General features: G+C 42.8%; 1 protein-coding gene across 1 annotated transcript in view; it reads right to left on the bottom strand.

Moving 5' to 3' along the window:
• Positions 1–5,344: 5,344 nt before the first annotated feature.
• The window catches only part of PTCHD4 (patched domain containing 4), a 204,167-nt gene continuing 194,800 nt past the window's right edge, over positions 5,345–14,711 (bottom strand). Inside the window, 1 exon segment of the mRNA XM_069728186.1 lies at positions 5,345–7,037. Within this exon segment, the coding sequence (XP_069584287.1) occupies positions 5,404–7,037 (1,634 nt within the window). The 3' untranslated portion in view covers positions 5,345–5,403.

Raw genomic sequence — 14,711 nt, 5'->3', positions numbered from 1 at the left:
GTTATCAGTATAAAAGACAACTGTCCACATCCTCAAACAGTCACACTCCAAACTCCACTATGGTGAAGACCACAGAGAGGTCGAAGGACACCAGAAACAAAATTGTAGCCCTGCACCAGGCTGGGAAGACTGAATCTGCAATAGGCAAGCAGTTTGGTGTGATGAAATCAACTGTGGGAGCAATAATAAGATAATGGAAGATATACAAGACCACTCATAATCTCCCTCAATCTGGGGCTCCACGCAAAATCCCACCCCGTGGGGTCAGAATGATCACAAGAACGGTGAGCAAAAATCCCAGAACCACATGGGGGGACCTAGTGAATGACCTGCATAGAGCTGGGACTACTGTAAAAATGGCTACTATCAGTAACACACTACGCCACCAGGGACTCAGATCCTGCAGTGCCAGATGTGTCTCCCTGCTTAAGCCAGTACATGACCGGGCCCGTCTGAAGTGTGTGAGAGAGCATTTGGATTGTCCAGAAGAGCATTGGGAGAATGTCATATAGTCTGATGAAACCAAGTAGAACGGTTTGGTAGAAACAAAAATCGTCGTGTTTGGAGGAGACAGAATGCTGATTTGTGTCCAAAGAACACCATACCTACTGTGAAGCATGGGGGTGGCAACATCATGATTTGGGGCTGTTTCTCTGCAAAGGAACCAAGACGACTGATCCCTGTACATGAAAGAATGAATGGTGCCATGTATCGTGAGATTTTGAGTGCAAACCTACTTCCATCAGCAAGGGCATTGAAGATGAAACATGTATGGGTCTTTCAGCATGACAATGATCCCAAGCACACCACCAGGGAAATGAAGGAGTGGCTTCGTAAGAAGTATATGAAGGTCCTAGAGTGGCTTATCCAATCTCCAGAGCTCAACCCCATGGAAAACCTTTGGCGGGAGTTGAAAGTCCGTGTTGCCCAGCGACAGGCCCAAAACATCACTGCTCTAGAGGAGATCTGCATGGAGGAATGGACCAACATGCCGCCAACCGTGTGAAGACTTACAGAAAACTTTTGACCTCTGTCATTGCCAACAAAGGATATATAACAAAATATTGAGATGAACTTTTGTTAATGACCAAATACTTATTTTCCAAAATACAGCTGTGGCAAAATAAATCTTTCCAAATCAGACAAGGTGATATTCTGGATTTGTTTTCTCAGTTTGTCTCTCATAGTTGTGGTCTACCTATGATGTCAATTACAGGCCTCTCTTATCTTTTTAAGTGAGAGAAGTTGCACAATTGGTGGTTGGCTAAATACTTTTTTGTTCACTGTTTATAGTACATATCAGAGGAGGGAAGTTTCCAAGCTTTCTGTGTATGGACGGCCAAAGACCCAATCCTAATTTTGCCATCGGACCTTCCCCTGTACTGTGTATGCTTCCATGTCATATTGACCACCAATCCACCTCACTGGGATCCATTTTCCACCAATTTTCTTGTTATTCTGAAGCATGGTTAAATATAATATGGCTGTGTTATGCTTCAGGGGGGACACAGGACCCCCAAAATAAAAGTTCATGAAAATAACAAAAGAAATTTCAAACCATTTCCGATATTGAATATTGCATAGAATTCACTCCGTTCACCATTTTCTGAACTGTTTTTTTTACTGGTAATTACCCTGATCGTCACATAATGAACTTTTTTTTCTTAATTTCCAACTAAGCAGAATTTTTATGAATTTAGTTTTGAAAACTAATGGCTAAAAATGAGATAATGTCTGTTTAGTGGAAAGGAAAAGGCTGATGATCCCTGTAGTGCTGTCTCCAACTGATTATCTGTAAAGAAAAGGCTCAATAATAATTAACAGTCAACAGTTCAGGTTTTTTTTTGCTAAATTGTGAGGCTTAAATAAACATATTTGTATTTTTCCAAATATTAAGTGGATTGTAATAATTCAGAATAAAATGACAATGACTGGGGATCAGATTCACATATTTGCAATTACTTGGGTACCTTGCTACCACAACAAAAGGGCAAACCACTGTTGGTTAGAACGTCCCAGTAAGTTGTGTTGCAGTAAATTCAAGGGGCTATCCACTGTTTACAATACCAATTTTAGAGGGGTCCATCAAAAGTAAAATGATCATGAAAGAAGAGTAAATGCATATTTATTTTTAATATATTGACTAAAGCACAACATAAAGTTTCTTTCTTTCACTCTGCCCTTCGATGCACCAAGTTTCACATAGCATCCTATTCTTATCTGCTACACTACATTTCCCGGTAGCACTTGCTTCTCCTCAGTGCTGCAGACCCCTTCTCCCTCTAATGTGTGCTCCTAACTTGTCTCATCTCTCTCAGATAATGTAAGCATAGAATTCACCTTAGTTGTGCCCAATCTCTGTTCCTCTACAGTACTGGCTGACTGATTTTATCTTCCGCCATCTAAATCAGTATAACTGCAGTGTGGTTTTATATCATTAGCTGGTTCTAGCAGAGCTCAAACCTCCTGTCATGTTCCACAATGGCTGTGCAGAGCTGCATTTGTTGCTTGCCTCTGACAGGTCAGTTTTGTAAAATGGCAAATGCTTTTCTGTTGATGCATATGGCATAAGATAATCCTTTGTCATATGAATCAATAGAGTAACATTTGCTGTTTCACATCACTGAACTCTCAGGGTATGTTTCCACGTTCAGGAAACGCTGCGTTTTTGACGCCGCATTGAGCCGCAGTGTCAAAAATGCAGCGTCCAGATTTCATGAAATCCCATCTCCACTATGCATTAAAAGACGCATGCGGCATACCCGCGAAAACGCACATGCAGCGCATCTTTTAAGAACGCAGCATGTCCTTACATTGCAGAAAAAACGCAAGGACAGCGCAGGTGACCTGCCAGTGACCTCAGGTGCAGATTTGGTCAGGATTTTACCTGCATAAAATCCTGACCAAATCCTGATGCAATCCTGAACGTGGACACATACCCTCAGAAGCAGATAACAAACAAAGCTCAACTGATCTTAGCTTCTCTATGCAGTGCCCCATCCTGCAGCATATTTCTCTTCCCAGCCCCTTGTATATAGCCTATCCTGCAGTTCATCTCTTCTCTCAGCCATCTGTATACAACCTATTCTGCAGTACTTCTCTACTCTCAGCTCCATGTATACTGCCTATTCTGCAGTACATCTCTCCTCGTGGACCCCTGTATGCAGTCCATTGTATAGTATATCTGTCCTTTCTGCAATAGCCTTGTATGCAGACCCATTTTTTAGTATATCGCTCCTCTCAGCCCCGCGTGCATACAGCCTATTCAGCAGTATATCTCTCCTCTCAGCACTTGTCTTGTATACAGCCCCATTTCTTAGTACATTTCTTCTCTCAGCCCCCTGTATACAGCCTATTCTGCAGTACATCTCTCCTCTCAGCCCCCTGTATACAGCCTATTTAGTAGTATGTCTCTTCTCTCAGTCTCCTTATACAGCCCCATTTTGCAGTACATCTCTGAAGGAGGCCCCATGACATTGTCCCTCACAGTAGAAGCTCCATTCTTGACATGTCCCATAGCAGCACTTTTCTGGCAGGAACCAGCTGAGCTTCACTGCATCGACCAGGAGCACTTGGAAAAGAATTGGAACTGGAAAGGTTCTAATAGCAACTGGGGGGAAAATAGAGCCTGGAGGGAAATCTTTGGAGGAAAGGGAGTGTGGGAGCAACATGTTCCAAAAATAGGTTATATTGGCCCAAATTAATAAATAGACATGTACATTATTTTGGGACCACCTTGAGATTTTGGGAATAACACTATCATTGATAAGAAGGTATCCCAACTATGAAAAGTGATTAATTAGACTTTTTTTATATACCAACACTATGTAACTACATAGCACTGAGCCACATTTACTGTCTATCTGATGCCATGGTAGCTTAGTCAGTAGCATCACCAAGGCTATATCTGAATTGAGTGTATAAAGTTTTGATCAATGGGAATCCAGATGCCGAGACCCCTGCGATCACTAAAATGAATGGGCAGATGACCTCTTAGATTTTCGAGTGAGCCCACTTTCTGGAAAGCTGTACTTAACTGACTGTCTCATGACATATCAAAAGTTTTTTCTTAAATGATGAAAGGTTCCCCTGATGATAAGCTAACCACAGTCATACAGCGATCAGCTGTGATGTGACTGAATTTGACAGCAAGCGTATAATTCCCCTACAGCACCCCCACAGGAGAATATAGGCATTACACCGCTACAGTTCCCAGCTGTTTCTCCTTCACTTAAGCTTCATCTGACTTCATTGGGACAGATGAAGCGTAAGTGAAAGCGAAACGGCTGTTACCCAGTCAGACAACATGAAACTCTATCCCGCGATATGCACTTACTTTGTAAGTAAAGGAAAATGTTTTTATGCATCTTGGTGCATGTCATAATTTATTTTCCCTTATTACTATGTCTATTTCTATTCACTGAGCACCACCACTGCTTTTTCCTCCTAGCCTCTGCAGATCTTATTTTCCCACCCCACCGATGTTAGTGTTTGGTTTCTATTTTTTGGACTCTTTTGATGTTACTTCACCTGATATGAATAACTATTTACTTTGTAGATATGAATGAATAAAACTAATAATTGTGGACAATAAATGGTAATAAATTGGTTATCAATTACTTAGATACTTGGAAATTGATGGTCTAATCTTAGAACAAGTCATCAATATCAGGCGTCTAACTCGTGGCAACCCCACCAATCGTGCAGCAGATGTGTACGGAGCTGGAAAATGGCCACCACTAATATTGGAAGCCACCACTGATCAGAGTTTCCAGCGGCTGATCAATGGAAGTGTGGTCAGGTGTTGGACCGCCACCAATGTGATATTGAAGAGCTGTCCTACGGGTAGATCATCCATATCTAAAAAGTTCACATCCCCAGTAAGATAGATACGTGGTCCCCAATATTCTTTTGACTACAGCTGTAGTCTGTGAAGAGGGCTAAGAATATGCACAACTGGTTCTTGAAGACCAAGTTTGACCACCATTGACGTCAACTTAAGAGGTAATAGTGAAAGGACGGGGAGGATGTAGGTGATAATCCCTGATGAAAAAGGATGTAATCATGGCCTTTACATAATGTGATCATACAAATAGAATTTAATAAATTGTTTTTTTTTTGCTCTGGAGTGGAACAACTGCAAACAAGAGGGATTTCTGTCTCAGCTCCTATTTCCACCAAACAGAGTCATTATGAGAATGAGGTAATAGAAAATTGAACTGTAGATTTTTTTTCTTCTTTTATAAAAAGATATAAAAATCTTGCACCTTGATGTTTCAACAAAAAAAGAAAATAAAATTTACCCCTTTCTTAATATAACTTGCAACTTTGGACGGAGCAAGCAGCTGATTTTGGCCTACTTTCCCTGTGAAGTTCCAGTCTATGAGACTTAGCATCCATAGCTCAGACAGAAGTCACATGGTCTGCATTTTCCTGAATTTCTATGCATTCGATCTCCTCTCTCTCCTTCCTTTTGACTCTTTTCTTTTTCTTGTGACGCTTCTTAGAAGGAGGGAAAAAGGTTAAGAAAACAGGCAAAATGACAAAACAGTGTAGTAGCGTGCAACTACCAGTCAGCAGCAAGCATTTAAACAGTGTGGAGGTCAAGTTCGAAGGCACAAACAGCAGGGCTACTAGCCCAAAGACAAATGTTATCACATTCTGGAAAATAGCTGTGCCATGCTCCTTGAGCGAATCTTGTATGCATAGAGTTCTTGTGTGCTCAGTGGCTAAGACGAATGTGTATAGCAGAGGGGAACAGTGATCTATGGCAAAATTCAAAGAGTACATAAGGCACAGGATTGATACACAATCCATGTCAACTTTCCATAACGTCATTAGACCCAACACACCCAACTCAATAGAAATGACCGTAATTATCAGCCAAAAGTTCCCCAAAGGGTGAATAACCAGGAAGAACGTCAAAATCAAGACCAGAAAGACACTAAAACCGGAGATCAGAACAGGCATAGTAACGGCCAAGCCATAGTGATCCATGAAAACAAAGGTTGGATTGAACACAATGAACTTAATGCTTTGTATCAAGGAGAGCGGTCTCAACTTTTCGAGAAGCTCGACCACTTCTCGTTGGGTGTTTTCACTCGTCCTGGCCACCAGATACATTCGAGAAGCGATAATGTTGGACTCTTCACTTGACCTGGATATGATGATGTCATTCTTGAAGTGCTGAAACTCCGCTTTCCTCAGAAAACCATTCTGGAGCACATTGATAAATTCAGTTTTGTTTGAAGCCGAAATATTGCCAACTTTTAAAAATTGGTAAAATTGTTCAATCCAAGACTCCGTATTGAATCCGTAACTTAAAGTCTTCAAGTCTTCCTGAACTGTTGAATTCCAATATTCAAGAGGTTCATAAATATAGAATCCGATCACGGGACTATAGTTGCTAAAATATTTTTGCTGTATAAATGCGTAAGAAACACTTGGAGAGTCACTTGCTAAAATATTTATAATATTCGACCCACCGGTAATTTGGAGGCAGCCCATAAATGAAAATGATGCATAGATGAGGTATACTATGACCACAAAGGGTTTCACATATGTATTTGTGATCCAGTCATTGTAATGTTCTCGTAGGAAATGCTGAATGAAATGGTTCTCGTAAGGGTCTGGTTCATGGTGGGTTGAATGTTGATGCCCATCACTCATCATAGTCTGAAACCATATTGGTTGTCTATCTAAATACTCCTCAGAAGGAATTTTGCAGCAAAAAATACTGTGGTAACGATTTTGCTCCAGTTGACCGGCAAAGACTAGACACGAGCCATAGAAAGAGAAGACGTAGAAATAGTTTAGAACGATGGTGATGCACATGTTTTGGCAAAATATCTTGACGGCTTCTATATTTGTAAAGGGACTTGCTCCCATTCCGAATGTGATGATGTAGAGGGAGCTCGTCATTGTGTAGGAGACCATTACATCGGAGTAAGCATCGGCCACTCTGTCCTTAAAAGGCAAAGTTTCTCTTGTTCTTCTCCAGCCAGAAAGAAGTTCAAAAACCCCTTTAGTCCCATGACCTAAAGAAAACAAAATTGCATAACTGTTATTACAGCCTGTCATGGGTCAATCAGTGGTCAAATCAGCAATATAAATGACAATAAATCATTAGTAAATATTATTAGAGAAAAAAGTGAGACTTTCAAAATTGGTGACATATAATTCATTTAAGTCCTTGACTTGTTCAATAAGGTGATTTTTTTTTCATAATCATGACTGATAACACCTCTAAATACAGTAGATAACACAGGATCCACTATTCTCTGTGATATCACAGCTCACCTCCAGGGGCAGGTCTTTGAGTTTTTGCAAAATGTCAGCTCATAATGTTGGTTCAACACAATAAGTAACGTTTCATTACATTCTGCTTCCCGAAGTAGACCAGGTTCACAAAACGTGAAGGCCAACAATATAATAACTGATAATGTGGCGTAACTAATGACTTGGAGCAACTTTATTTTAGTAAAGGTCATAGAGTGCGTGCGTTCTAGAGGTACATCATTGATGGTCTACCGTTGTGTCTGCATTGACAAAATACTGACGACACCTCCATCTCCACCGGGAGAAATCAAGTCAAACGCCATCAATAAAGGTGAGATATTGCAATCGGTAGAGCCATGAGCCGGATCTGTGCAAGCTCTTGAATATTTTATTTTCTAAGAGATGACAAAGTGTCATTCATTTTCAACATGCAGTAAAGCAATCAATCACGATGATGGAACAAACCAACACCAAGTTTACATAAACTATTGAAAGAGAAGTTGGCGTTCTCAGGAAATATTCATGGATAAAATAAAAGGATGGATGAAGGGGATGTCTGGACCCAACATAGGACACTATCTTCGAATTCTGGATCATTCTTGCGTGTCAGTATGAAAGTACAGAGTTACAAACTTATTCTATATTCTGTATGTCTCTATTTGTGTCATGTTTCCTTCCACCATTGACAATATTGTGCACATTACTCATGGGGTTGTCAAACTGGGCAATTGCCTAGGGCTACCATTCACTAGCGTGACCTCAAGAAAAACAACCACAGACACAATCTGATTTAGGTTTGTATATTGGTTTTATTATGAAATTGTGGTTTTATGTAGGACCAGATGTCAGTGTGGGCACATTAAGAACATATAATTTGATAACGCCAGGGGCGTTACGACAAGAGGGCCCTTGTGGGTGGGAGGTCTGCCAACACCAGCAGAAACTTCAGCTGGATAATGGATGTATTACCAGGATGGGGCCCAGGATAAGGGACATATTACCAGGATGAGGGATATATATACCAGGATGGGGCTCAGGATAAGGGGCATAAGACCAGGATGAGTGATATATATACCAGGATAAGGGACATATATACCAGAATGGGGCCCAGGATGGGGGATATAAATACCAGGATGGGGCCCAGGATAAAGGACATATAGAGTACAGACCAAAAGTTTGGACACATCTCGTTATTTAAAGATTTTTCTGTATTTTCATGACTATGAAAATTGTACATTCACACTGAAGGCATCAAAACTATGAATTAACACATGTGGAATTTTATACTTAACAAAAAGTGTGAAACAACTGAAATTATGTCTTATATTCTAAGTTCTTCAAATTAGCCATCTTTTGCTTTGATGACTGCTTTGCACACTCTTGGTATTCTCTTGATGAGCTTCAAGAGGTAGTCACCGGTAATGGTTTTCACTTCACAGGTGTGCCCTGTCAGGTTTACTAAGTGGGATTTCTTGCCTTATAAATGGGTTTGGGACCATCAGCTGTGTTGTGCAGAAGTCTGGTGGATACACAGCTGATAGTCCTACTGAATAGACTGTTAGAATTTGTATTATGGCAAGAAAAAAGCAGCTAAGTAAAGAAAAACGAGTGACCCTCATTACTTTAAGAAATGAAGGTCAGTCAGTCCAAAAAATTGGGAAAACTTTGAAAGTGTCCCCAAGTGCAGTGGCAGAAACCATCAAGCGCTACAAAGAAACTGGCTCACATGAGGACCGCCCCAGAAAGGAAGAACAAGAGTCACCTCTGCTTCTGAGGATAAGTTTATCCAAGTCACCAGCCTCAGAAATCGCAGGTTAACAGCAGCTCAGATTAGAGACCAGGTCAATGCCACACAGAGTTCTAGCAGCAGACACTTCTCTACAACAACTGTTAAGAGTAGACTTTGTGCAGCAGGCCTTCATGGTAAAATAGCTGCTAGGAAACCACTGCTAAGGACAGGCAACAAGTAGAAGAGACTTGTTTGGGCTAAAGAACACAAGGAATGGACATTAAACCAGTGGAAATCTGTGCTTTGGTCTGATGAGTCCAAATTTGAGATCTTTGGTTTCAACCACCGTGTCTTTGGGCGACGCAGAAAAGGTGAACGGATGGACTCTACATGCCTAGTTCTGAACATGAAGCATGGAGGAGGTGTGATGGTGTGGGGGTGCTTTGCTGGTGACACTGTTGGATATTAATTCAAAATTGAAGGCATACTGAACCAGCATGGCTACCACAGCATCTTGCAGCGGCATACTATTCCATCCGGTTTGCGTTTAGTTGGACCATCATTTATTTTTCAACAGGACAATGACCCCAAACACACCTCCAGGCTGTGTAAGGTCTACTTGACCTAGAAGGAGAGTGATGGGGTGCTACGCTAGATGACCTGGCCTCCACAGTCACCGGACTTGAACCCAATTGAGATGGTTCGGGGTGAGCTGGACCGCAGAGTGAAGGCAAAAGGGCCAACAAGTGCTAAACATCTCTGGGAACTCCTTCAAGATTGTTGGAAGACCATTCCCGGTGACTACCTCTTGAAGCTCATCAAGAGAATGCCAAGAGTGTGCAAAGCAGTCATCAAAGCAAAAGGTGGCTACTTTGAAGAACCTAGAATATAAGACATAATTTCAGCTGTTTCACACTTTTTTGTTACGTATATAATTTCACATGTGAAAAATTTAAAAAATTTTATGCCTTCAGTGTGAATGTACAATTTTCATAGTCATAAAAATACAGAAAAATCTTTAAATAAGAAGGTGTGTCCAAACCTTTGGTCTGTACTGTATACCAGGGTGGGGGATATATATACCAGGATGGGGCCCAGGATAAGGGACATATACCAGGATAAGGGACATACAGTTATATGAAAAAGTTTGGGCACCCCTATTAATCTTAAGCTTAATGTTTTATAAAAATTGTTTTTTTTCCAGCAGCTATTTCAGTTTCATATATCTAATAACTGTTGGATACAGTCAGGGACGCTGCTACCATTAGGCGATTTGAGCCCTTTGGCTCAGGCGGCAGAAGAGAGAGGGCGGCAGACTCTATAGTAACTGGATTTGCGCTGCTAGGTTTTTTTCTTTTTATAAAACTCCGGGGTCAAGTGCCCGCCCAGGCGCATATTCATGACCTTAATTAGCGCTATCATGTGACCGCTGAAGACAGGAAGGAAGACGCTGCAGAAGAGATGCCAGGAAGTTCTGTTCTGTGCCGCGCGGTGAGAGGTGAGTATGACAGGGAAAAAGGATGGGGAGCCATGCACGCAGGGTGGGAGGATAGGGGAGGCATGCACGCAGGGGAGAAGGATGGGGGAGCCAAGCATGCAGGGGAGAACGATGGGGGAGCCAAGCACGCAGGGGAGACGGATGGGGGAGCCGTGAACGCAGAGCAGAAGGATGGGGAGCCGTGAACGCAGGGGGGAAGGATGGGGGAGCCGTGAACACAGGGGAAAAGGATGGGGGAGCCGTGAACGCAGGGGAGAAGGATGGGGGAGCCGTGAACGCAGGGGAGAAGGATGGGGGACCCATGCACGCAGGGGAGAAGGATGGGGGAGCCGTGAATGCAGGGGGAAAGGATAGGGGAGCCGTGAACGCAGGGGGGAAGGATGGGGGAGCCGTGAACGCAGGGGAGAAGGATGGGGGAGCCGTGAACGCAGGGGAGAAGGATGGGGGAGCCGTGAACGCAGGGGAGAAGGATGGGGGAGCCGTGAACGCAGGGGAGAAGGATGGGGGAGCTGTGAACGCAGGGGAGAAGCATGGGGAAGTCATGCATGCAGGGGCGAAGGATGGGGGAGCCAAGCATGCAGGGGAGAAGGATGGGGGAGCTGTGAATGCAGGGGAGAAGGATGGGGGAGCCATGAACGCAGGGAAGGATGGGGGAGCTGTGAACGCAGGGGAGAAAGATGGGGGAGCCGTGAACGCAGGGGAGAAGGATGGGGAGCTGTGAACGCAGGAGAGAAGGATGGGGGAGCCATGCACACAGGGTGGGAGGATGGAGTATAAATATGGAGTATAAATACTAGGCCCTATAGGGGGGACACAGTGTGAGAGGACAGTGTGAAGAGGGGGCCGGTATAGAAAGGAGAGGTCAGTGTGAAGAGCATGTACCATAAGAGGGACAGTGTGGGGGTCATATTTTGTGCAGACAATATAGTGAGGGGCAATTTTTTATTCCAGAGCATTATAATGACACTTGTATCTTTAAGGGCGTCTTGTGGAAACTTTCTGTAAAAGAGCGGAAAAGATGGAAGTCTGCAGAGACAGCTGTTGCTGAGAAAACTCATCATGGGGTCTGGACAAGATGAAGAAAAGAAGAATGGCTCCAGAGTCAACGCCATCTATAAGGTACCTGGATGTAAATGTTATTTGTGATACTGACTAATTCTCATGTTTTTATTTATGTTAGGAGCTTTAAAGGGGTTGTCCAGGTTTGAAATGAGTCTGCAGTCATTCTTTGTGACTGCAGACTTCTGACTTCTCACAGTGCGAACTGCACGCTGTCAGGATTCTCTCGTGCTGGTGATTTACATACATGCGGTCATGTGCTGACTAGACATGTGTAGCCTCCGTCATTGAAAATGAACTAAGCGAGGCCGGGCACGTCTAGGCGGAATGTGGTCAGAAGTATACAAATCACATGCTTGTGCTGACATGACCGTCCACCGGCAAGGGAGAATCCTAGTAGTGTGCAGTGCATTGGTTGTGAGAATTCAGAAGCTGCGATGTCAGGATTCAGCTCTGCAGGTTCCAGTAGTCCTCACATGGACACTTCACTCATATGCGACTTTCATACTTATGGTCCTGTGACAACGAGCTTATCTTCTGCTTCTCTCAGTTTTTCACTGAACATTGAGAGCATTAGGGAGAGGAGCTCGTCGGTACATGACTGAGTGTGCAAATCGCATATGTCCTTGGCGGAGGGGGGGCACCAAAATGAATTCTTGTCCCTGGTGCCAGAAACCCTAGATACACCTCTGCTGGTATGCTACTGCGAGCGGCGATTACCGAGTCCGGTGGAGGGATGTGTGTGCACAGGCAGTGAGGCAGGGACTGTGGGGGGGGGGAGGGCGCCATTTTTCCGTTCGCCTCAGGCAGCAGAGAGGCTAGGTGGCTAGGTTCGCCCCTGGACACAGTAATGTTTCTGCCTTGAAATGAGGTTTATTGTACTAACAAAAAATGTGCAATCTGCATTTAAACAAATTTGACAGGTGCATAAGTATTGGCACCCCACCAGAAAAGTGACATTAATATTTAGTAGATCCTCCTTTTGCAAAAATAACAGCCTCTAGTCGCTTCCTGTAGCTCTTAATAAGTTCCTGGATCCTGGATGAAGGTATTTTTGACCATTCCTCTTTACAAAACAATTCCAGTTCAGTTAAGTTTGATGGTCGCCGAGCATGGACAGCCCTCTTCAAATGATCCCACAGATGTTCAATGATATTCAGGTCTGGGGACTGGGATGGCCATTCCAGAACAGTGTAATTGTTCCTCTGCATGCATGCCTGAGTAGATTTGGAGCGGTGTTTTGGATCATTGTCTTGCTGAAAGATCCATCCCCTGCGTAACTTCAACTTTGTCACTGATTCATGAACATTATTGTCAAGAATCTGCTGATGCTGAGAGGAATCCATGCGTCCTTCAACTTTAACAAGATTCCCGGAGCCGGCATTGGCCACACAGCCCCAAAGCATGATGGAACCTCCACCAAATTTTACTGTGGGTAGTAAGTTTTTTTCTTGGAATGCTGTGTTTTTTGGCCGCCATGCATAACGCCTTTTTGTATGACCAAACAACTGAATCTTGGTTTCATCAGTCCACAGGACCTTCTTCCAAAAAGAAATTGGCTTCTCCAAATGTACTTTTGCATACCTCAGCCGACTCTGTTTGTGGCCTGCTTGCAGAAACGGCTTCTTTCGCATCACTCTCCCATACAGCTTCTCCTTGTGCAAAGTGTGTTGTATAGTTGACCGATGCACAGTGACACCATCTGCAGCAAGTTGATCCTGCAGCTCTCTGGAGGTGGTCTGAGGATTGTCCTTGACTGATCTCACCATTCTTCTTCTCTGCCTTTCTAATGTTTTTCTTGGCCTGCCACTTCTGGCCTTAACAAGAACTGTACCTGTGTTCTTCCATTTCCTTACTATGTTCCTGACAGTGGAAATTGACAGGTTAAATCTCTGAGACAGCTTTTTGTATCCTTCCCTTGAATAATCTTTGTTTTCAGCTCATTAGACAGTTGTTTTGAGGAGCCCATGGTGCCACTCTTCAGAGGAGATTCAAACAGGAGAACAACTTGCAAGTGGCCACTTTAAGTAGCTTTTCTCATGATTGCATACACCTGGCTATGAAGTTCAAAGCTCAATGAGGTTAGAAAACCAAAAAAAGTGCTTTAGTAAGTCAGTAAAATGTAGGTAGGAGTATTTAAAACAAGAAAATGATAAGGGTGCCCATACTTTTACACTTGTCAAATTTTGTTTGAATGCAGATTGCATATTTTCTGTTAGTACAATAAACCTCATTTCAAGGCAGAAACATTACTGTGTCCAACAGTTATTAGATATATGAAACTGAAATAGCTGTTGCAAAAAAAAACAATTTTTATAAAACATTAAGCTTAAGATTAATAGAGGTGCCCAAACTTTTTCATATAACTGTATAATATGGACGGTGGATATATATACCAGGATGAGGACAGGATAAGTGACATATATACCAGGATAAGGGACATATATATCAGGATGGGGGATATACAGTGCCTTGCGAAAGCATTCGGCTTCCTGGAACTTTTCAACCTTTTCCCACATATTATGATTCAAGCATAAAGACACCAAATGGAAATTTTTGGTGAAGAATCAACAACAAGTGGAACACAATTGTGAAGTTGAATGAAATTCATTGGTTATTTTACATTTTTGTGGAAATTCAAAAACTGAAAAGTGAAGCGTGCAATATTATTCGGCCCCTTTATCTTAATACTTTGTTGCCCCATCTTTTGCTGCGATTACAGCTGCAGTCGCTTGGGGTTTGTCTCTATCAGTTTTCTACATCGAGAAACTGAAATTCTTGCCCATTCTTCCTTGGCAAACAGCTCGAGCTCAGTGAGGTTTGATGGAGATCGTTTGTGAACAGCAGTTTTCAGCTCTTTCCACAGATTCTCGATTGGATTGAGGTCTGGACTGTGACTTGTCCATTCTAACACCTGGATACATTTATTTGTGAACCATTCCATTGTAGATTTTGCTTAATGTTTGGGATCATTGTCTTGTTGGAAGACAAATCTCCGTCCCAGTGTCAGGTCTTTTGCAGACTCCAACGGTTTTTCTTCAAGAATGGTCCTGTATTTGGCTTCATCCATCTTCCCTTCAACTTTAACCATCTTCCCTGTCCCTGCTGAAGAAAAGCAGGCTCAAACCATGATGCTGCCACCACCAT

This window comes from Ranitomeya imitator, chromosome 5 (assembly GCF_032444005.1).
Source record: "Ranitomeya imitator isolate aRanImi1 chromosome 5, aRanImi1.pri, whole genome shotgun sequence".
Classification (NCBI taxonomy): domain Eukaryota; kingdom Metazoa; phylum Chordata; class Amphibia; order Anura; family Dendrobatidae; genus Ranitomeya; species Ranitomeya imitator.
This window is presented reverse-complemented; position numbering and strand designations above follow the sequence as displayed.